Source organism: Prosopis cineraria, unplaced genomic scaffold, assembly GCF_029017545.1.
Source record: "Prosopis cineraria cultivar Desert tree isolate PC_DT_omini unplaced genomic scaffold, ASM2901754v1 PC4, whole genome shotgun sequence".
Taxonomy (NCBI): Eukaryota; Viridiplantae; Streptophyta; class Magnoliopsida; order Fabales; family Fabaceae; genus Prosopis; species Prosopis cineraria.
In genome coordinates, this window is record NW_026555335.1 from 42,500,558 (window position 1) to 42,525,796 (window position 25,239).

Sequence of the window (25,239 nt, forward strand, 5' to 3'; positions counted from 1 at the left end):
ATAAAACCTGTCTGCCCAAAAAATAAAAAAAGAAAGATAAAACCTCATTTAGGTTTGTTTGTCAACTCCACAAACTATGAAAGCACGAGTCTGTTTTTTATTTTTTTGGCTAGATAAATGAGAGGCATCAAAGAATCAATGGCTCGATTGGTCAACTGCTTCTAAAACTATTACATGAGGAAAGGAGTAGGCGGATTAGGGATTTCGAGGTCTGATTCATCCTTACTTTACCCAAATGTTTTCAATATCATATATGTTTTCTGCTTGAAAACGATTACCGAATAGTTGCATGAGATAGCCCCCAGTAATACAGATCTTGATACGTGTTCCCTTGCAATATCATTAGTGAACATACAACTGTGGGTAAGGATGGAAATTGCAGAAAAAGGAAAAGAAGGAAAAAAGTAATACGTAGTCGCATAATGCATAATCATTAGTATAGATACAAACTATGGGTCAGGAAACATAAAAAATGGAGGAAACGTAATGAGCTTACTGAGCATTGAATACAAGGAGTTCAATGGAGTGAAGACACTTGGGAGATCTACAATCAGCCTCAAAATATTCATCTCGGTTCATGCGGCCATAGATGCAATCTACCTTGACCAATACATGCCATTCTGATTTACTTGCATTAGTGGAGGATAGGAGGTCGAAGTTCATGTTCTCTGAAGCCATAAGCAGCCTGCACACGCGTCGGTAAATAACAAATAATGATAGCATATTAGAAAGAGGAGTATTGGTATTTTGATCAAGTTTCTAAAAAACACGAAATGAAGCCCTACCCTTGAACATACCTGAATCTTTTGCTTCTTCTGCCAGAATCAGCTAAGCAGAGCTTACCCAAGAAGGGGTTCTTTTGCAAACATGGACAACATTGCTGATAAGTATGGGAGAAAGGAAGAATGGTGGGAGCTTGAAGGATTTCTCGTAAAAGATGGAAAGGAACCCGAGCTTTCAATAGTTTAAGGTCGAAAGCACTTTCTCTTACAAATAAGGCATACCTACTTCCGACGGAATCGCCTTATGATAACTGAACAAAGAAGGAGATTTTCTTTAAACACCGACGAATTTTCGTATCTTGAAGATGGAAGAGAGTGTTTCCACAACGCATTGGACTCTCAAACATACTATCTGATGAGAAGACAGGAGGCACAATTTTCTTTTCACGGATGAAGTGGAGCTTTGGCACAGAAAAGTGGAGTATTCTTTTAGAAATAGGTAAATGAGAGTATTGGGTTATGTGGACAGACCGCAGGATCTTAGCTTTTCACAATGGACAATAGAAGACAACAAAGGATAAAGGAGTGTATCTCTCAAATAAGGTACATAATGTTTTTGTAAAGCAGCAATGACATGAGAAATTCTTAAAACGCCGCTAAACTTCTTCCATTTTTGAAAGATATGGAGAGATGTAAAATTTGGTATCTGTAAAAAATTCCAAAAATAGCCTCAGTTATTTTCCATAAGAGGCTACTTTTTGAAAGGTATATAGATAACAAGCTTAACAAAAAGCCCAATAAGTGAAGGCCCAGAGATAATTGGGCTACAAGCAAAGACTTGTCTAAAACTGTCTCTAATGACTTGTCTTTGATGGCTCTGTTTCCGAAAACGTGGCTCATCAACGTCCGCCACTGCGACTCCAATGCCATTCAAGCGCTGCAAAACTCTCTCTCCCTCTCTTTGCCTTTCGCCACTCCCCATGTTCCTGTTTTCTGTCTCCTCGATATTATCAAATAAAAATGTTCAGATTTTTTTCTAAATTATTTTAAATTAATCATTTCACCTTCACATTTTTACTTTAATTATAATTCAATTTTTTAACTTTAATTTATTATAATTTAACTTTTATAATTTTAATTTAATTTTTAAATTTTATCTCTTACAATTCATTTAATTTCAACTGCTTAAGTATTACTTTTTATATTTTAAAAAATAAATTATAAATATTAAATAATATTTATAAAAATTAAAAAGATTTTTTTGACCAAAAATATTAAAAGAATTTAACAATATAAAGTATTGGTAATAAATTTTAATATAATTTTAATTTTTATAATTTTATTTTTAAAAATGTAAAATTAATGTTTAAATGATTGAAATTATAATAACTGAATTATTTTAAAAATTAAGTTATAATTAAGTTAAAATTTTATGATAAAATTATAATTGATCAAAGTTTAAATAAATTATAAATTAAAACTGTAAAAGTTAAATGATTAATTTTTTGAGAATTAGTAAAAAAATTTTTAATCCTAAAAAGAGAGTGATTTTATAAAAAAAATTATATCCAATAATCATTTAAATAAATTATTTATAAATAAAAATTAACAATAATTATTATTTTAAAAAAAGGATTAAAGTATAAGTTTACTCTTAAATTTTTTTAAAAAAATAATTTTTTTATACTAATAAGTGAGGTAATTTTATTTTTAAATTTTTATTTTAAAAGCACCATACACTTTATAGAAGGGTTTCGTTCTCTTTTAAAAAATAATTTAAAAATAAAATTATCTTATTTATAAATACATAGACAAAATTATTTTTTTAAAAAAATTTAAAAATAAAATTATATCTTAACCTTTAAAAAAATAAGCTACACTTTTATTTTAATTATAATTTATTTTACAGTGATCGTTGTCATTGATTGAATGGTCGTATGTAATTTTCTTTGCAAAGTAATTTTTTATTTCTTCGAACTTGAAATGCAGAAAAAGCACACACAAGCCGACACCAGAATTAAAAGGGTGGCCACTATCATTCCACTTCAAGAATTTCTCTGTCTCTCTCTCTCTCTCTCTCTCTCTCTCTCTCTCTCTCTCTCTCTCTCGCGTTTGTCATATTGTGTCTACGGATCCTCTCTCTCTGTGACAGCCTCACCAATCCAGCCTCCTGCATTCCTCAAACATGGCTTCTCTTCTTCTGCCTCTGGCAATGACTCTTCTGGCCTCCATTCCACTTTCAAGTACGCATGTCTTCTTCTTGCTTGACCTAGATTGTCTTCTTTCTGTGTCGTAGTTTGTGTGTGGATTTATATATATATTCGGTTTGGCATTTGGATTATGAAAGGTGGGAACTGGTGCGTGTGCAAAGACGGAAGCGACGCAGTGTTGCAGAAGACGCTGGACTATGCCTGCGGAGCTGGAGCTGACTGTAACCCCATCCGTCAGAACGGACCTTGTTTCCAACCTAACACCGTCAGGGCTCACTGCAACTACGCCGTTAACAGCTACTTCCAGCGTAGGTCTCAATCCCAGGGCTCCTGCGACTTCGCCGGCACCGCCACCCTCACCGCCTCTAACCCCAGTCAGTTCCATCTCCGCCTCTCCCCCCTCCCTCCCTCCCTCCCTCCCTCTCTCTCTCTGCAAACTGTGTTCAAAACTAAATATATAAAAAATTATGCCTGACGCTGCATTTTTCTTCTTGATGGTGATCAGGCACGTCTGGTTGCGTCTACCCTTCAACCGCCACGTAAGCATCCCTCTCCTTGGCTCGCCTTCTGATTCATTGTCTCTTTTAATTTTATCAACTTTATTAGCTTGTTTATTTAATTTAAGGGTACCATTGGTCTTATCTCTTTGAAATGTTTTGATTATGGTCGGGCCTTTACTCTTTAATCACCCAAGAATAAAGTGGCAACTTTACTTTGGGATTATTGGGCTAGCATTCGAATAGATTATTTTTCCTCAAATGAGGTTGGTTTAGGTGGTCTTGTAGCCTCTAATGGTTCGTGTGATGTTTCGTTCTTTCAATTATTTTTTAACTATTATATTCTATATATATAAGGAGATATATTTTGATATTTTACTGTAGGAGCTGATGCATTTTATTCTATTTTTTAAAGATAAATATTCAAAACTTGTGAATTTTTTTTATTTGTTAGAAATTATAAAAATATAAAATTGCACCGCTTAATATCTCTCATATTGTGTAAAGTCTAATTATAGAAAAACTATTAAAATGTTTGGGCATTAGGAAGACAAGCGGTCGGCTTTAGAGGTCCCGTGCCTTTCTTTCCTTTAGATAGTGCCTCAAATATTCTAAACATGGTTGTAAATCAGGCCGAAAGTAAAAGGGTTGAAAATCAGTGTTTTTCTGGCATGCCAGAATACATAATTTGAAAGTCGTGTATCATTAACTCATTATATTTGCCGCATTGCAAAGGAGTGTGGTGGAATTTCATAAATTTTTAGTAATACTTGAAGTGAGCATATATTATATATTGGATAATATTATATATATGCATGCCGAAAATGAAGCTGTTCCGGCGAGGAAAATTCATGAAGGTCCGTACCAATAACTCACCTGAGATACGTCTTTGTTTGGCGTGTGGGAAAACCATAGGAAATCATTGAAAAGGACAGGTAATAAGATCTGGTTTGAACGAAGAAAAACAAAGACTGAACGAGAAAATAAGAAAAAATATTTAACAACAATTTGGTTTGATATACTGTTAAGACACCTCCACCGGTAATACACTTATTTATTAGTAATATTTTTTAAGTTGGGCGTGTTCACATTTAAATATTTGATCTGATTAGATAGGAAAAACCTAGCAAGCCGCTTTTCTCTTTTCCTTTTGCTTTTCTCTTTGTACCTTCATTTTTCATGTTGCTGCCTGCTATGTTATCGTTTGGGGTCCTGGTCCAGCGGATACAAACGCCTGTTCTAATTTGACCAATATTGTCATTTCATCGTGATGTCCATTAGTCACTAGCTATTCATTGTACTTGCTCGCGTCGAAGCAAAGGCGCAGCAATAATTGGGATCCGATGCCTTCTTGTGAAGCACGAGCCTTGTGGAAATTAGATAAATAATCGTTGTTTTGAAAATTTATATAATGATATTTTTAAAAAATTACCGTCCCTGCCAATATTTTCAAAGTCACAAGTTAATATTTTCCAAATTAAATATAATTTTAGTTATTTATCAAAATTATTATACGATTAGATCGTCACCTGCTTATTTTTCTTGATTTGAATTTCTATTTTGCTCCTAAATATATATCCTTTTCCAAATTTTAAGGTTCATATAATTGTTGATTAGTTACAATAATACCCTGTTAGATGGGAAATGATTCTCTTATTTTCCTTTATTTTGATCTTCTTCCAGTTCCTTCCTTTTCAAAATATTAGATGGAAATTTGAATGGCCCAAAGATGTGATCTTTCATAAAATTAGTATTGAAATGACAAATAACCAAATCCAAAGTGCTAAAATTTAATTTGAATACTTCAAAACTGCAGTGAGGACAAAATAAAAAAAATTTATAAGCGATTAAATTTGAAATGTCCAAAATATTAATCTTATGAAAAGAAAATAGGGAGATATGGGGAAGTATTTCTTTGGGCACCAAGTATTATAGTAGGACAACTGTGTCCCTGTTGTTGGGGGTGGTGTTTGTGATGGCATGCCTTTTGCTTTTGGTGTTGTTTTTTGGATCAAAAAAGGTAAAGAAGCAGTCAAAAAGTCGGGGAAGTGGACATTATGAATAACACTGATTGATTTTGGATGTGGATGGTGACGATGAGGCGCATTAACACTTGCTTTCATGACGGAATCTGAGCCTTCTTTAGAAAAAGTCCACAATATTCATGTATTTCTCCAACCAGTTTCCATTTCACTTTAAGCTTTCTTGCTTTCTGAGTCCTTCCTCTCTCGATTTTCCACTTTAAGCATAGTTATATATGTTTTTGGCTTGAGGAATTTGAGAGGATTGCAAAATGAAATCACTATTTTTACGAATTGAGCTCATTTTCGCTTGCAATTCCATTGGCATGCTAAGTATGCCATATTAAACTTAATTAATATTAAAATGTTGAAATAGTAGTAAACATGAGTCCATGTATGAAGTCTCACGTATTCTTTGTTCAAATAAATTATAAGAACACATATGTCAGATTCTTCAAGTTTTGAGTTAAGATAGTGTCATTCTCTTCTCCATTCCTAACAACTCATATTTATATGTAATATTTGATTGGGATGGATTCTAGGTCTTGATCATTTAAGAAATGAATTGGAGATTTGGAGTGATCTAAATTTAGTGGGCTTTTTTTTCGATGGTAACCAGTAATGCAGGCAATACCTCCCCAACGGCAACCACTCCTTCCACTGGAAGTACATCGTCAACCACCACCGGCAGTACAATGCCGTCATCGTCAACCACCACAACTGCCACTCCATACAGTGCGACGCCGGGAGTATTCGGAGGCATCGGTAGTGGGGGCATAGGGCCATCGGCAGCAGGCATGAACTCAGATGATAGTCATGGTGGGCTTAGACTCGTGGACGCTTGTTTCCACTCTTGTGTCTCTGCCCTCCTCTTGTCTCACTTGTTCATGATTCAGCTCTGGAGGGGTTGAATCTTTCCATGCAGAATGAGTATTCATGAGAGTTTGTTAATTAATTGGGGACATGATATCTTCTTGCCTTTTAGTTTCTTTATTTTCTTTTGTTTTGTTTTTGGACTGAGTTTCTAGTTCTCCTACTTACTTGAGGAGTATCTGATGGGCCTTTTATTCTTTACTCAATAGTAGCATAGTTGTATGGTGGTGTTGCTGCTGTTATATTAGTACACTCCTACTTGAGACTTTCTCCCCCATCTCCTTTCTCTGTTTTTGCATGTTCTCTCTTTGCCTTTGTATGTACATTTGGATTCCAAGGTTTGTGCTGTATGTATGTGTGTATGTATTAATTCTATTAGCGTTGGATTTTTGCACCCTAATCTGGTTTTTAAGGCCATGTTTGATCAGACTTCATGGATCCACAAAAGTGTGATGAAGAAAAAAATAAATTACTATAACCTTCTCTAATTCTCCCGTATGTTATCAAAACAGCTCTTCTAAACAATTTGATGTTACTTTTCTATCAGTTATCCTTATGTTAATCATTTTTTTTTGTTTCTCTTCCATTTATAATCAAGGGTGAAAAAGAAGTTAGCATTGTTTTTGCCCTAAAGAAGGCTGGAATGGTAAGCAGGAAATTGATTAATTCTAGGTTTCTTAAGCATGAACGAATTTCGTTTATAGTTTTGGTACATTTATTTCTTTCTTTTTTTTTTAAATCAAAAGATCATTTTGTTCACTTACAAACAGCATACTCCAGCCATTTCTCCGGCCATGCATAGAAACTAACGACAATGATGAGTGCAAAGATGACATTGAACAACATTGATGCTTCCTCTTTGTACTCCTTGCACTTGTCTGATAGCCTTAGACATGTGTATTTAAAGAACAGCTCAATGAGGAAAATTATTTTGAATGTGCTAGTGACATGGCAAATGCACTTTACGTAAAGAATAAGATGTGCTTCATAGATGGGTTACTGCATATGCTGGAAGCAAATTCTCCAGACTTGAACCCATGGATGTGGTGCGATGTTAGGGTGAAAGGCTAGCTAAAAAGTGCAATGGACAAGGATGTTCATTCAAGCGTAAGGTATGCAAAGATTATCAGGGAGATTTAGGTTGATCTTGAAGAAAGGTTTGGGAAAGGAAGTACATCAAGAGCTTATGAGTTGAAGCAGGCCGTCGTAATGCTTTGAAAAGAGAATTCCAATGTACCTACATATTACACCAAATTTAAAGGTCTATAGGATGAGATTCAAACAATCATGCCATGTCTAAAAGGTGTATGTGGGGGTTGCAAGTGCGATATCAAAAAGCAACTAGTGGAGATGAAAGAGAAAGAGCGGCTACATGACTTTCTTATGAGTTTAGATAAGTCCTTTTATATCATTAAAACCCAAATATTGAGTATGAAGCTCGATTGGGTCAAGCATATCACTTAGTGGCAAAAGATGAGCAATAATGACAAATTTTTGCAATGAACAAACTAGTGGCTGAAGTGGTAGCATTCCAAGTCCAAGGTAGCTGAGGAAATAGAAGAGATAGGAGAAAGGAAAGGCCAAAATGTAACCATTGTCAGAAACTCGGTCATATAAAAGACCGATGCTATGAACTCATGGGTTACCTAGCTGAGTGGCCCAAATCAAATAGGGACAAGAAAGAACATGATTGTGGTAATACAGGGCAGAATCAACATGTCACACAAGTGACAACCAATGGCAGTCTCATTTTAGGATTGATGTCTAAACAATTTGACGCATTTATGAAGTACATCAATTGTGAGTCGGGGCCATCCAAGCAAATCGATCAACCTCATGCTAACATGGCAGGTATGATTAACTTTAATGATGAATGGGTCATGGATACAAGTGCTACGAAACACATATCTAGCAATCCTAACCTCCTTGAAGGAATAATGAAGACAATGAACCAACTACTAGTAAAGGTTCCTAATAGTCATAGTGTTCTTGTAACAGGGGTTAGTCAAACAAAGGTCAATGACAGCCTCCATCTTGACAAAGTTCTTCATGTACCAGATTTTCAATCCAATCTTATTTTCGTTAGCATACTATTGAGACAATATCATAACTACTATGTAATTCTTGTGGGAAATTTATGCTTAGTACAGGATTACAGGTCAAGGAAGCTGATTGGGATGGCTGAAGAACTTGATGGGTTATATGTCTTAGGGTCAAGGCTCAAGTGTGATATAGCGATGCTAGTAAAACATTTAAATGACCCTCATTTATGGCACCACAGACTTGGTCATCCTCCTGAAGAAAAGATAAAACAAATAGAGTATTTTTTTGGTTTTTTTCAGAATAAACAATTTGGTCATTATGATTCCTGCGTTAGAGCCAAACAAACTAGGCTTATTTTTCCTGAAAGTTCAATAAAGACTTCTTATTGTTTTGAATTAATTCACTATGACATATGGGGAGATTACAAGACACTTTCATTACTCGGTGCACGTTATTTTCTCATGATAGTAGATGATTTTAGTAGAGGTGTCTGGGTTTACTTCATGAAAAATAAATCTGATGTTAAGACTTGTCTTGCAATGTTTTTATCTATGATTGAAAATCAATTTGCAGTATGGGTCAATAAAATTCAAATAGATAACGGATTGGAATTTCAATCTAGCGATTTACTGAATTTATATGCAGAAAAAGGCATTATCTTGCAAACTACATGTCCCTACACTCCTTAACAAAATAGAGTTGTGAAAAGTGACACCGTTATATCCTTGAAACTCCACAAGCATTACAATTTTAGGCTACCTTACTAACTAAATTTTAGGGAGAATGTGCTTTAATTGCAGCTTATCTCATAAATCGTCTACCATCACGATTTACTGGTCATAAAACTCCCTATGAAATATTAATGGGGAAGAAACCAACTTATGAACATCTCCAAGCTTTTGGGTGTTTGGCTTACATGTATAATGCCAAACCTAGTGACAAATTTGATGAATGAGGCAAAGCATGTCTTTTCATTAGGTATCCAAATAACCAAAAGAGGTATAAACTATATGATATGAAGACTAATAAAGTTTATGTCTTGAGAAATGTTGTTTTCATTGAGGATGATTTTCTTCTTTACTATACTCATAATGATGACCTATGCTACTTAAGTCTCCCAAATGACACATGGTGGGATGATATTGATATCCTTATTACTGATGTCATGCCATTTAATGAGACCAATGGGCCTCTTTCTCATGATCCTGACTCACAATCCACTGAATCTAACATAGGTCAACAGCCTGAAACGCATTGAAGCAAGCGACAAAAGCAACTACCTCAATGATTTGAAGAGTTTGAAGTTGAACTACCATCTTCATTAACCCATTCACGTTCAACTACTCCCACAGCTTCAAGTAACTTAACTCAACACCCCTCTCCAATTTTGTTTCTTATACTAGATTTTCCCTAACACATAAAGCTTCCTTAATGGCCATTGACTGCCACAATGAGCCCAATAGTTTTGTAGAAGCAAATAAATATCTCCATTGGTGTAATGCCATGTGCAAAGAACTTAAAGATTTGATACCATAAAGAAAAGGAAATACTGATTGAAGGTAAAGTTATATTGTTCATCTCTATAATAGCTATATATACACATACATACAGTTACAAGAATCACTGTAATCTACATAAAATCAATGATGCTATATCTATCTACATTTATAATGTCTAAGCTATATCTAAGCTATTCTATAATAGAAATGTAATAATAACATAATCCTTCATAACAGAAATATAATAGTGATGTCATCCTTTACCACCGAACAAAACTATGTGTGAAAGTTTTATATTTGATAGATATATAATGAATAAAGGATAGATTTTAAATATAGCTACTATTGAAATTTTGTTTCAAAAGAATTTAGCCAATAGATGTGTTTATATAAGAAACAAGTAATACTTAAAGTATGGTTTTGTGATTTAGATATTTTGGTTTAAAAAAGTTCAATTATGTGATCACTAATGATTGGAATTAAGAATAAAGGGAGATTGTGTTTAATATAAGAACTGATAAACAAAATGAGACGAAGCAAATTATTAGGGCCTAAACTCAAATTGTGTGTTCATGGGAAGCATTCCGTAAAAGACGTGAGTAGAAAAAAGCGGCTTGATTATTATGTACTCCTTCAATTTTTTTTATAAATCATTTTACCAAACTCATTAGTATTAATGCTAAAAAGGTAAAAGACACAAAAGTATGTAAAATTTTAAATACACCTTTATATAAAAAATTTAAAAAGTGATGTCATATTATTTTTTCTCTTTCATGAAGGATAATTATAAAAATATCTTTTAAATATTATCTAAAAAGCCACACCATGAAAATGTGATTTATATATAGGACTGAAATGAGTAATTTAGTCAAAAAAAAGGCCCTGTTTGGTAGAGTTGAATACAAAAGATGGAAATGGAATTAGAGTAGGAATCTTAATAAAGAGATGTTTGGTATATATGAATTAGAATTTCCATGAATCCTAATAAAGGCTTGAATTGCATTCCTTGGTTAAAGCTATGGAATCCAGACCAATTCTATATAATTCTATTTTTTAAGACACTTTTATCCTCATAAACAAATTGAAAATATAACTTTGCCCCTATAAGTCATAAAAGCTAAAGCCCTTCACTTTAGATGGCACAATGGTATGGGTAAAGGCAAAAGGTAGTAGGAAGCCTACAAGAGAGAGAATGACAAAGATGCCTTAGGATATATAAGAATCCTAAGGCTATTGTGAAGTGGGTAGCTCAACACTTTAAAGAAAAGGTAAAAGAAGGGCCTTAGTTCAAAAATATATGATATGAAGAAGGACTTGGAGTATGACCTCAATTTAAGTGTGAGCATCCAAAAGTGTAAAAAGGCTAAGCGAATGATTATGCAAAAGATAGAAGGCAGTTTCAAGGATGAGTACTTGAAACTTAAAACTTATTATAATGAGCTTAAAACTTCAAACCCTAGATCTAATGTTAGTATAGATCTAGGTAAGGAAGCTGCAGAGAGTAGGCAGAGGGTGTTTAGCCACATGTACTCGTGCTTTAATACATCTAAGGTTAGAATTTATCTATTCTCATGTAATTTATTTATTTCTTACTATAAATATGTCCTTAGTTATTAGATTTCTTAGTTAGTCAAAACATTATAAGTTGGTTAGATGCAAGGTTATAGGCCATTTATTGGTCTAGATGGTACCTTTCTCAAAGGGAATGCTAGAGATATTTTGTTGATAGTGTGTAGTTTGGATGTTAATGACTCCTTCTACCCAATAGCTTTTGGGTTAACCTAATAAGAGAATACTTCAAACTGGAGAGGGTTTTTGCAATGGTTGATAAGGTCACTTGAGCTAAGAACAGGATCTACAGTCACTCTTATATCAGACATGCAAAAGGTTAGTAGTTTGGTTCAATCAATTTGTATGTCATTACTTGTTGTGATGCTCATGAATTGTTGTGTGCAGGGGTTACATTTGGCAGTGATACAGGTTTTACCTGAAGTTGATCACAGGCTATGTGCACGGCATATCTATACTAATTGGAGTAGAATGTAGAAGGGAGGAGAACTAAAGAAAAGATTCTATAATTGTACTTGGAGTACATTTAAGGAGCAATTCAAGGATAATTTGAAAGCACTTGAAAGTTTAAGTAAATAGGCAGCTAAATCTTTAGTTTCTCATCCTCCTCAAGTATGGGTTAGGGCATACTTTACATATAGGTGTCATAGTTAGGTTGTTGACAATAATACAAGTGAGAGTTTAAATGCTTAGATAAATAAGTTTTGGTGTCTTCCAGTGATTTAGATGTTTGAGGGTATGATATTAAAAATGATGTCTAAATGGGCTGAGGGTGACAAGATTATTGATAGGTGGACTACAAATTGTAATCCAAAAGCTTTAAAATTCTTTAAAGACAATAGATTTCTTACTGTCAAGTAGGGTTTTTTTTTAATAGAGATACAGATTATAAGGTAAATGAGGGGAAAGATTGACGCATCTCTACCTAGATCAATAAACATGCATAGGCAGGGTATAGGATTTAACTGGCATCTCATACCAACATGCAAAATGTGCTATGTATCATGCTAAGATCAAGTCATAGTCATGCATATCTTTGTTCTACCATAAGGAGAAATTTTTTGGATAGCTACGAGACTAGATTCCAACTTGTTAGGGGCAAACAATTCTGACAAATAGATAAATTTAAAGCTATTGATCCTCCACTTGTCATAGCACTATCAAGAAGACCAAAGGAGAAGAGGAAAAGGATTGATGAGAGTACTAGTAAGAGGAAAAAGGGAATTGCAATGCAAAGATCTTAGGAAAAGACCATTGAAATAGAGGCAAATGCCATGTCTAATCTTTCTAAACTTGTTATTGAGAGAGTTAGCAAAAAGGGTTGACAATGAAGTACCCTATCTATCATCTAGCTAGACATAATAAGTCCACATGCAAGGATGTAAGTCTTTATTTTATTAACTTGTGTAATTTTTTTTATAATTTTTGTGCATGAGACTTACTTTTGTTTTATATACATGTAAAGGTCATCCACCAATGAAGCATAACCACAAAAAAGGCTAAAAACAATTATATAATGAGCTTATCGAGCAACCTATGCCTGTACCTTTAAGTGGATCACAACTAGCTTTCATACCTGCTATAACACCTCCACTAATTCAAACAAGTTAATCAAGCCTATCCCTTAGAAGTAGGACTATTTATCGACCAATAACTGAGGTTGGCATGGGTGTTTGAGTAGATTTAAAAATAGGATGGACTGTATATAATGTAAGTACATTAACATATTAAGTGCGTTGTTGATTTTAAGTCTAAGAGTAATAATATCTCTCTTGGTCTGATTCTACAGCCTAGTTTACCTTTGGAGGTAGTTATTGAGGAAAAGACTGTCGAAGAATACATCCATCACCATATTGACCCAGAAACATGAATTTCCATCCTAAATGAGAGGGAATTCAGAAGGGAGAAGGTTGTTACCATAAATGCTGAAGGTACATTGAGGAAGATCAAGCATACTGGTAATGGTACAAAAGTTGGTCAACCTTCACACCTACCTTTTAAGCCATCAAGACTGAGATGGATAGGCAGTCTAGTGTCATTAAGACATAGCTTGAGGGTCTTAGGTAGAAGAGGACTCACTTATAGAAGGGAAATTCTTTTAAAGGTGGCATTTATAAATGCACAATGTAGACATGCAATTGGCAAGGAGACTTGCAGAAGAGGACTTACTTGTGTTTTTGGATAGATATTGGGTTTTAAATGGATATTGTGTAATGTTAACTAATTTTGGAGCTCTTTGCAACCTATCTGTATGAATGAACATTTATTAACTTATTTAGGATGAATGCAAAATTGGTATCAAAGTGACTTGGGATTAATTTTTGTATTCTTTTTGTTTCCTTTAGTATTTACTTGCCTAAGATTGATGACATTGTGCCATTTTGCAAGTTAAAATAAATAGCATTGATGGTTAGGTAGCATTATGTTGAACCTTTGTTTTGATGATTACAAAATAGAGAAGCAAATATTTTAATTTGTATTTAATAGAAATTAAGGGTAATTGGTTTATATACTTAATCTCTAACTCCTTATTCCTTTTTGTACTTAGTCTCTAACTCCTTATTCTTTTTGGTCATCTTACCTGAAGCTTACATTTGTCATTAGGATAAGTACTTAATTTGTCTCAAATACTTTCTTAAATCTATCTTGAGATTTGAAAAGATTTTAGCTTGAGTTTAATTATGTTATTAATGTTTATATTTTGAATTAAGAGTTTTAGAGATATTTAGTTTTGACCTTTAATTAGCATTCTCTATATATCTCTTAATATACAAATATGTTTGGTGTGAAACTTCTTTAATTTGAAAATAGACTTGTACAATCCAAATAACTCAAGATTCAAAATAGATTTTATTTGAAATAAATATGATTTTTCAAATTTGGCTATTAAAACTTTCAAACCTGCAGAAAAACATTATTGACCTTCGCTCACTGTTTTGATCATATCTTTGAAAATACTATGAATATTCACCTAGGTATTATTTCCTTTGAAACTAGACATTCAGATCTTTCCAACCATATGTCATTTGCCTCATTTGGATTAATGAAAGAGTTACACCTATTAGAAGTTGGCTTGTATTATCTTGAACACTTATTTCGGTACAAAGCTTTCTTATACCTAAACAAAACTTCCTTATACTAATACAGTGATGCTTATTCCGATATAAACATGAAAAAATATGCTTTGTTCTTTGTGCTTTGATTTCATACTCTTCAAAAATCATTCAATATCAATTCCTTTCACTTTTTATGAGTTGTGTTAACTTTATAACTTTTCTAGAATCCTTTTTAACACAATTTTGAGTTGAATTAAATACTTATCAATTCTTATGAATCTTTTATACTCGTATAGTGACTTAGCACTTCTTCACATATGAGTTCTTGCTTATACTAGTACACATAACTTATACTGATATAACTATGAAGATTTGTGCTCTGTTTTTACACATTATGTCTTCTTGCAATTTCAAATGCCATTATGGTTCCCTCAATGCTCCAAAACATAGCACAAGGCTTTTGGCATTGATTCCATTAGACAATGCAAAAATGAGTTTCAAGGATTTTTAGCACCCATTAAACATGCACATAATCATCAAATACAACCATAATACCCCATCCCTACACAACTTTTGAAACCTTGAGAACAACAAATAGAAGCCACGACCAAATTAAAGTAGAAGTAGCCATCCTCAGCGTCCTCTTTTCATTTCCCCTTGCCAATTTAATTGCACAATGTTTAGACTTCAGCTCATTAAGATCACAACGAATGGCATCAACCTTTGCAACTAGACCTTCACGAGTAGTGACAAAACCACCATACTTTGTATTTCCTCTCGAACTCCCATTATTGTTACTCAGCCTCTCGATAATTCCTAGGAGCTCTTGAATCACCTCCTTTGGCCTTTCACCCATGTTAAGATCATGCCATGCAAAATACCTACATTCCCCTCCCTATCAATAACCAAAACATCAAGACTTAGGCTTAATGTCACCATAAACAACCAAACAAATAATGCTAAAAAAATACTTGGTAGTAATTCAGACATCCATAAAACCTTTATCTAGGTTTATGCTCAGTCTAAGAGGTCTAATGAGGAGCCACTTCTCTGCACAGATAGTATCTCACGTCCCCTACATAGTTTGTGTCTTCGTTTCCTTGCCTTATGAATGTTGCCCTCCTCCTCCTAAAACTTGATGACACAGTGGCTAATTCCATCAAAGTTGCTTGTAACATAATTCTTGCTCTTTGATTTCGTCACCTTGTCTCCTTTTTGATTTCTTCAAGCCACATATGCCCTTGTATTTTTTACACCGCTGAAGCTTTTTTTTTCCACCTCCTTTTCCCTTCAATTAGCTAAGCTCCACCTCATCCTTGCCAAATTTACAATTAGATCTTTACACGTGGAGGTTAACAAATAATGACTCATCAGCACTTAACAATCAACATTTAACATTTTAACGTCAAGACACTGGATGATCCTACGGGTATACTTTAGAGGCAAAATTGAACTTTAACTCTAAATTATAATGTGTGTGTGTGTGTGTGTGTAATATTTCTTTTGTGACATATTTTACTTATATATGATATCTATTATCTATATAATATTTTATTTATATATTAAATATATGAAAAAATTAACATATACAATTAAGTTTTTAATATATTTTATTTTAAATTTAATTTTTAGGATTATTTTTGTCTTTTAAATATAATTTTATTTTCATATCTTACACGACAACAAGAATAATAAAAGGATTCCATCTATTTTTTAATATACCAAATATATTTTTAAAATTTTATTTTATTTTAATTTTAATTTCAATTTTAATTTCATAAAAAACTATTTATGGTTCACTTGTTTAAAAATAAAAAATAAATAATTTTTAGGAAGTTTAGATATTTTATAAAAAGATATTCATTTTATAAAAATTTATGAAAAGCTGACATTCTTTTATATTAGGTATAATAATAAAAAAATAATTAATAGTTAGTTATTTTTATATTTTATAATATATTTCTTGACTTTTATTTTATAAAAATAATTTATTATTATATTATTTTAAAATTTTATGATATTTTTATGTATTCGTTTTTTTAAAACACTTTTTCATTTATTGTATTAGATTATTTTTAAAAATTATTTAAAGTCGCTCTTTAAAATAATTAAATATTTTTTTTCAGATTTTAATTATTTTTTAAAAATTTAAATAAACAACATATAAACTCACAAAGTAAGTAATTTTTTTTAAATAAACTAAAACAAACTACCCTTAACCATATCAAATACATCAAATGAGGCGGGAGAGATAATCAGATTCGCGTCGGGATGCGTGAGTCGTGAGCTCACTGTAATTTGAGTAAACAATCATGTATCCATAAATTTGGAGGGGAGGCCCACAACCGTTGAATATTGAAGCTGAAGCGTATCAAATCAGAATCAGCTTCAGCTTCTCCCAATCATCACCGTTTATCTTCCTTCGGTGGGCGCCACTCAAGCCTATCCACGCGATTTTCGCCTGCTACGTGGCGCCATTTTTGTCATTCTCTCTTTCGTGACTGAGTGGGGCCGGTCCAGTTCCTTCGTCGCTCCGTCTTTCCATTTCTGTGCATTGCCTCCGTCCTTTCACGTTCAGAGCAAGAAACCCAAAAGAGTTGCAGCAACAAGCCATCATTAATCATGGAAATGCAGCAACAAGGCGACATCCACAACGTAAGAGGCCCCAGAAAACCCTAATTCAACTGCAGTTTTTCACCATGCATGTCTGCTTTCGTCCTACATTTTTGAGACATACTTGTATGAATTCTCCCCCACTTGAGCTCTCGACGTGTTTCTTTTCTTATTTCGGTTATAATATGCCCACTGTAAATTACTGCTTCGCTTTTTGCACTGCGCATGGATCCTTGTGGTTGGTCGTTTGTTTTAATGTTTTTGCGTGACTGTTAAAACATCACTGGGAGTTCATACTTCTTCCCCTTTTGGATTTAAAGCGAGTTTTTTTTAGAAAAAAAATTGAACGGGGTGAGGGAGGCAACCATTACATTGTTTGCAAGTTTAATGAAAATAAGATATTCATATTAGCATGACTAGAATTTAAATTAGAATGATGGGCTTGAGAGTAGCTATATGTTCTTTTAGGGTAGATAGTAAAACTGTAAAAGAGTAAATAAAAAATTAGATTGAAGTCACCGCATCCCAACCCTCCAATTTATAGAGATCTGGAAATCGAGGTTGATCGGGCCAGGTCAGAGTTACAAACAATGCACCAATCTCGATAGGGAGAAAAATGATCGAATTTTTTTCATTGTGGGTTTAATGTCATCAATAAAGTATGTCGATGTATTAACAATTAATACTTAATTATGTGCCCGTCGATACACACGGGCAAAACAGATCTGTATCTTATACATTGAACGTGTTGTAATAATAATAATAATAATAATAATAATAATAATAATTTTCGATGTCAACCTGGAGCTTTGATAACAGGGCTGCATCTCCCTTTTTACCGATACAGCTGCATAGCACCTGCTACATCTTCCCCAATATGTTTGAGGGTGATACAGGGAGTTAAGTTACCTATAAGCCTTACAGGACTTCTTCTTCCTTTTTTGGCCGATGCAGGATTTTCTTTGTTAAACATTTTAACTTGAGGATGTTTGTTAGATGGAAAGAAACAGGTGAATAGTGTTTTTTTTTTAAAATTAAAGAATCACATTTGAAAAGAATAGAATTAAAGGATGAAAGGGAAATATGAAGTAAAATTAGTGGATAAAATTGAAACGAAATGAAAGTTAAGGAATAAAAATGAAAGACGAGTTTAATTTAGAGGATCAAATTATAACCAAATAAAGTTAAGGGGAAAAAGTGAAATCTAAAAAAAAAAGAAAAAAGAAAGAAGAAAATAAGGAACCAAAATGTATGTTTGCTAGAAAGTAATGATGGGGCATGAGATATTTTTCAAACCTTTGCAGCAAATATCTGGTTTCTTTACAAGTACATATATCAGCATTGTATAGAAGAATAATGAGGGAACAAATAATATCATTCCAAATTCTTCTAGCATGGTCATTTGTTGTGTGCTGATGACTCAAATAAGAGACATCACTTTCATACGTCACCTTATTCATTTAAAATCATATAGTGACTTCCTGTTGCTGATTTGTCTTAACTGTTTTGTAGTTGTAAGTTTTAACCTACGACATAGTATGAACTTCTATGGTGGAGGGACTTTATTTATTCAAAAGGAGGGAGGCAGAGGAAAGAATGCTTAAGATTTCAATATCTATCAAGAAGACTTGGCTTTTCTGTACAACTGATATTTTAAAAACTTGGGTGTTCATTTTCATTGCAGGTTGAACCTTGTGATGTATGCGGTGATGCTGGTTTCCCTGAAGTAATTGCTACTTGCTCCAAATGCAAAGTTGCTCGTGCACATGTGTAATGATTTCTTTTCTTATTGTCTATTTAAATGTATATATCCAACTTGTTGGGAAAGTTAAGTATAATTGAATTAGCTAGTTCATTTATAAGCCTGATCTGTTTGTTCATCTATCAAATGCATTTACTTGGCTGTATGTTCGATTGTTGTTATGCTATCCAAAAGCCCAAGAAAAAAAAAAAATTCACCATTTTATTTGTGCTGTAATTTTTGTGGTGTGAATCAGAATGCTTATCACATAATTGATGGACCTGTGATCACCAGAATGCTTTCATAATTTTGCTAAATAAATCTCATCCTGAATTATTGTTACTTCTCTTTGTTTGCAGTTATTGTATGGAAGTTTTTCTCAAAATAGTTCCTGATGACTGGATTTGTGAAACTTGCCATTCTGGGAATGATGCAACATTGTTAAAATATGCTGAAAACAAGAATTTCTCAAGAGACCCTGCGGTCGATGCTTCTGACATAACTGATATAACTGAACATGAGAATACACATTCAACGAGTCCATATAAAATGCATAATTCTGGATTGCAAACTTGTTCTAGAAGCCAAAATGTTGGTGGAACTGGGAAAGTGAAATTCATACCTGAGGAAGAAGCCATTCGACTTTGTGGTGGTAAAGTGTCCTCAAAAGCTTTTCCTGCGAATTCTTCTATGCACAAGGTGTATAGTCCATCAAAAAAAGTTAATGCAAAGGTTTCATTTATGAATGTGAAACCTCATTCTAGCTCATCACCTGTGGAACATGGGAAACTACCTAGACACAGTGGAGTTCAAAAGACAACAACTAATCAACAAACTCCTCATTCATTGGCAAAAGGTAACACCCTTGATTGTCCCTGTCTATCTAGTCCTCCTCTCCCCTCCTTAAACAGAAAACCTGGATACATAACACACATGCGCATGTAAGGCATTTGATGAAAATAGAATTTTATGCTGTGTGACATATTAATTCAAACTTTACAGGAATCCTTGTAGACCGTTCAAGGAAATGTGATTGGAGAGAGCACTCCTCAAGCTTCATTAGACCGGTCAACCAAGAGGAAACTTCTAGAGCAAGTGCACGTCAGGGTAATGATAAAGCATCGTATTCAACACAAGCAAGCTCTCTTCCAATTAACACCGCAGGTATCTCCCATTTGTCATAGTTATGTTTTATGCTTGAATTTTTTTTTTTCCTTGGCTTGCTTATTTCTTCGTGCAAATTATTGTTCTTGGGTGACTTGCTCGAAGATTTGTTGTCTCTCTGTTCTTTCCAGTTTTTTTGTGCTGAGATACGGAATAATTTGATGACCCCAAACTATTTATAGTTCCCAGATAATTAGGCAAGCAGGTGACCCGGGTAACACTCAACAAAAAGATCCAAACAAATTGTTTAGTAAATTATGAGAAACTAATTTGTTGGTGAACATATCTTAGAAAGTGTCAAACAAGTTTCTCAATTTTGATAAATAACAGATTAGTACTAGGATGTGTCAACTGTTTACAAAAGAGCAACAATGCATGCAATGGGCTAGTTGACTCATATTTGATTTAAATCAAGTGGCTTCCTTTTGAAATATATTATGCTATGTGTATGAATAGGGGTACGATTGCCAAATAATATAGACATGCATTAGAATAAGGTAAGGCTATGGGCACATTGTTTTTGAAGATTTTGATTGCAAGGTACTGCTCCTTTGATTATGTTCTGTTATCACAGAAGCAGACATTCTGAACAAAACAATTTGCAAAATCATATTGTTAGTTGGACAGATTTCAGTTTAATTAGTCTCTTCTAGCATGTAAATGACTAAGGTGCTGGGAGTTTTTTCCCGTTGACTGTGAGGCTTTCTGCTCCCTGCTTCTGATACTAAAGCTTCTGTAGCACCCTCCAAAAAGGAGCATGTTTAGGAAAATCGGTTACTAATGGATAATCTATGCTAGTTGCAGCTGAAACCCTAGATCAGCAGTTAGGAAAGCATTTGAAAAAAGAAACATGTGCAGCTTCACAAGTGGGAAAATGTTCACCTGTTGTTCATCCTGGTAGGATATTTCTTTAGACTGTAGTTGTAATGTCATGACTGTCACTTTTGACCACAGTATGTTAAAATTTAGTATCCCATCATTTATAAGTAGAAAAGTTTTTTCACAGGCACTAAGGAATGGTTTATGCCAGTTCAAGTTGAAAGCTTGGATCAGCAGGTAGAAACGCCTAACAAAAAGGAACCAAGTGCCACTGTACAAGCTGGACAATCTTCACCTGTCGTTGATTCAGGTATTATTTAGCTTAACTTCTGTATCTTGTCCGTCACTCTTCTACATATCCCAAAAGCCAAGGTACTTGTTCTACCATAGTTTGTTGTTGCATTAGCTTTTAAAATCTCATCATGTATATGTAAAAAAGTTTCTTTACACACATTAAAGCATTAGTCATGTGCTACATGTGGGGTTTTAACCTGATTTCTCTTATTTTATCTCTGCCCTTACATATATCGTTTTTGTTGTGTGTGTATAGGTGTTTTTTGTGCTAACGGTGAACGTAATAGATCTAATGTTGATGAGAGAGGGCCGTGGAACATTCAGATGAATTTAAAGATGCATTGCTGCTGCGTACCTTCTTCACATGCTACCTGGAAGTATGTAACCTTTTATTTGTCCTGTATTACTTATTCTTTCATCTTTTACCCTTGTAGTAAAGTTCACTTTATCTGGAAAAAAAGTTCGCTTTGTAATTCCATGGTAGGAATGAACAGTTAGATTTACTTCTCATTTTAGTCTAGTCTGTAGGATATTAACTTAAGCAGTCTAAGAAAAGGACTATATGCATGTATATCTGTAAGTTCACCTATGCATATAAACCTCTATAGTTTTGAACATAGTTTGCAAGAGAGTTTCAGTGCCTCCATAGCCATAATAGGTACTACTTTAGTATAAAAACGATGGATCTGTGGAATATAATCCAATTGCAATTGTAATGCTCATATTCCCTCTTTTTCATTGAATTGAAATAAGATGCGGTGAAGGTATATGGGGGAATCTTTGAAGGAAATGGCCTTATTCATGCATTTTGCATGAAACAACCAATTGCTGGCATTAGAAAAGCAAGGTTATTGTGGTTGGCTGGAAGTTGGGAATTACAGAATATCCCCCCTTTTCGGCCTTCCCCTGGCTTTTGAAGTGGAGAATTTGCTTTGCTTTTAAATTGAAACCTACTGCTTACCAAATAACTGGTTATGTTTCAAAGTAATTGATTCTTCTCCTTTTTGATCTAAACTTTGCACTTTTGGAGCAGTATATTGGTTCATGATGTTATGGCACATCACCTGTCCTTCAATGGTGGTATGTTTGGATTGGGTTAGGAAAGGCATGTGAAATTTCAACTTTAACATTAAATGTTTGTTTAAATCTAAATTAAGAAGATGTCAAAATTGAAATTTCACTTTCCTTCCCTTTCCCTCAATCCTTCTCGACCAAACCATATCCTAGTTAATTACTGGTACTTGATGAAGCCTGTAGATATTTTGGTTTAGTAGTATAAACAAAATTGTAATGACCCACAAACTATGTGCTTCTGACCATTTTCTAGGGGTGGATTTAAATTTCAAAGCGCTGCATTGTGCACACTTTATGATGGATTGGAAGCTCTACCTCCATGCACTGTTCATCGTAAAGCATTCTATCATTCATGCAAAATGCCCTCAGTTCTTGAGGTGGAACCACTACCTATATCCAATTTCTTGATAGATTTGTTCCAAAGTGACTGTCCGGGACTTCAAGACGTGGCATTGTACTTCTTTCCTTCAGATAACTGTGAGAGGTCAGCTTTTGCTTCTTACTGATGATCCTCTTGGTTTGGAGTCATGCAATCATGTGTTGTCTAAGCTGCCTGTACTGGTATTGACCATTAACTGTAGGTCTAGACAGCACTTAAATTTCATATTTGAGTTCTTGGATGCCAAAAACGCTATGTTGAGAAGTGTTATTGATGGAGTGGAGTTGTTGGTGTTTACTTCGAAACAGCTAGATGAGGGCTCCCAGGGTACGGTACTTCATTATCGTTTTTATATATTAGTTGTTTTTATAGTTGTGAGGTTCATGCTTCCAGATTTATGTGGTACGTATAGGTTTATAAATTCAGGATTATTGATAGAAAAATGCAGAATGGAATCTGGAGTTTCTAAAAATTAGATTCAACGTTGTTTGATTGTTCTACTTTTAGAGTGAGTGCTTTGATAATTATTGTTTACCTGTCCAATAGCCTGCCTGGCTCGAATATAAATTATTGTTGCCTTCCTTCGACTTCTTCACAAAGACGAAATGAAATTGTGCTCACAGGTACCATTGAAAGATTAGATGCTAAAAATTTCCTATGGGGTGTCTTTCGCCTTAAGAAAGATGATAGAGCCATAGATGAGTTAACTGACCCAGAGGCTGTTGATATGGATATTGACATGGTTGGAGGAAAGGATGTATTGGGTAGAACTGACTTTGTTCAGAATCGTAAAGACAAATCAGGAAATTTCTCTTTTAATTCTGGCGAAGCGACGATACTTCAGCAAACCTCCGCGAAGTCTAAAGATAATGAGATCTTAATCGCTTCTAGAGATTTGAATCTGAACGTTAGAGATAAAATATCTTTGTCTACTGCTGATCTTGCAAAAAATATCAAAACAGAGTTTCCCTTTGACAAACTTCCATGGAAGTATGTCCAAGATTATCATAAAATTATGGACACAAAGGATGCCCCACCAGGTTTTGAAGGAGTCCATGAACGCAAGGCTTCGCAGCCTCCAAGGCTGAACACAGAGAAGGCAGAAGATAAAAAGACCATCACTTCTGGTGATTTGAATTTGAACGTTCGGGATAAGCCATCTTTGTCTGCCAATCTTCGAAAGCATGTCAAAATAGAGTTTCCTTTTGACAGATTTCCATTGAAGTCCATCCAGGATTATCGGAAAATTATGGACGCAAAGGATGCCCCGCCAGGTTTTGAAGATGTCCAGGAAGTCTAAGATTCGCAATCTCCGAGTCTGAAGTTAAAAAGAGAGTTCCTGACTTGTATTAAAATGTGATCAGTTAGTGACACTCGTTAGCTCGTAGAAAGCGCGCTTGCTTATGCAAGAAATCTAATGCAAGGGATGTGCAGAAACATGCTGATTTAGATGATCGAAGCAACAGAAGCTGTCCTGTTTTACTTTTAAGGGTAGACCTTCAAGCATGGCTTTTAATCCGAATGGCTTGTTAGCTTGTAGAGAGAAAAAGAGGTATTTTGGAAGTAGCATTGTGGTCCAGTGCTTGCTAGATAGACAAGAGTTAACCCTCGGTCAAGTATGGAAATGCTTGCTAACGCTCGGATTTATCAAATAGTTTGTCACTCGGTTTTCAAAAACCATACTAATCTCAATGCCCCGTTACGTAAGGCTAATTGTAGAGAAAGGAATATTACACCCCACAAAATAGCACTTTCGTTTTCTCCCTTGCACTTAAATGTTGCAGTTTTTTCCTATGGTGAAATCAGGTTAACCTTTGATTCAAGTAGCACCCATCCTATTATGATTCTATTCCTTAATGCTAGAGGTTGAAGGATCAAACATCATGGTTGGTGGGGAAATTATTTGTGTGTGGTGTGTGCAGTGTGTGAGGCCCCTTTTCCTATGAAAAAGAGTTAGATAGGTTATATAATTAAAAAAAAAAGTGACTTGTTAGCAAACTTACAATTGTTCTTCATTTTGAACAGAAATATTATAATCATTTCAACTGGTGAAAAGAAGATTGTGCAGCAAGTATCAGAAACTACAAATTCATGATGTTAACATGCAATCAAAACGATCCAGTAGTTTTGCTGCAGCTTACTCGCGATGCGCTAAAATTTAGAAAACTTGTCTCTCTTAAGTTGGCAATGAGGTTTTCCGAGTGAGAAATTGACATGCGCATATGTTTCAGTTATTATTCATACTAGATCAAAATGCTGACTGCACATTTTTTAATATGAACAATCTTAACAGCTAACCCACCTTTTAATTTTAAAAATTGACAAAAAAGAAAGCCATCTCAGTGCAGAATTGCGTAGGCCTCGCCCGCTGATCCAATGTTTGATTTCAAGGATTAAAATAATATTTTTACCAAATTTCGATAAATTTATTTATGTTTTATATGAACTCCAAAACCACGCTATTTAAGTCAATCAACTACTAGCATTTGATCATTCCTTTCAGTGGAAAATCCAATGACATTGGGATCAATTAATTAATTAACCAGGCTATTTTTCTTAACCCACCAAAAAAACTAGACAATTTTTTTTAAGCGAGTCTATAAAATGCTCTGTTTATAATTTTTGGATAGAGATTTTATTACTTATATTGATTGTGAAATATTGA

At 34.2% G+C, this 25,239-nt stretch overlaps 2 protein-coding genes across 6 annotated transcripts; both read left to right on the forward strand.

The window, feature by feature from the left end:
* The first annotated feature begins 2,797 nt into the window (after positions 1–2,797).
* Positions 2,798–6,600, forward strand: LOC129308143 (PLASMODESMATA CALLOSE-BINDING PROTEIN 3-like). The gene is made up of 4 exons (XM_054949177.1): positions 2,798–2,965; positions 3,070–3,306; positions 3,438–3,471; positions 6,070–6,600. The coding sequence occupies exons 1-4, from the start codon at positions 2,908–2,910 to the stop codon at positions 6,359–6,361; spliced, it is 621 nt and encodes a 206-aa protein (XP_054805152.1). The 5' UTR covers positions 2,798–2,907; the 3' UTR covers positions 6,362–6,600.
* Positions 6,601–16,942: 10,342 nt separating this feature from the next.
* Positions 16,943–24,385, forward strand: LOC129309837 (uncharacterized). Of its 5 annotated transcripts, none has more exons than XM_054951572.1 (10): positions 16,943–17,145; positions 18,788–18,873; positions 19,204–19,700; positions 19,847–20,008; positions 20,807–20,905; positions 21,039–21,137; positions 21,378–21,498; positions 22,449–22,679; positions 22,777–22,901; positions 23,198–24,385. In XM_054951572.1, exons 1-10 carry the CDS (start codon positions 17,113–17,115, stop codon positions 23,872–23,874), a joined length of 2,130 nt encoding a protein of 709 aa, XP_054807547.1. In that variant the 5' UTR covers positions 16,943–17,112; the 3' UTR covers positions 23,875–24,385. The 5 variants fall into 5 exon arrangements, with proteins under 5 accessions (XP_054807547.1, XP_054807545.1, XP_054807549.1 ...); XM_054951570.1 differs by having other exon boundaries at positions 16,976–17,145; positions 21,015–21,137; XM_054951574.1 differs by having other exon boundaries at positions 16,976–17,145; positions 20,813–20,905.
* Positions 24,386–25,239: the final 854 nt, after the last annotated feature.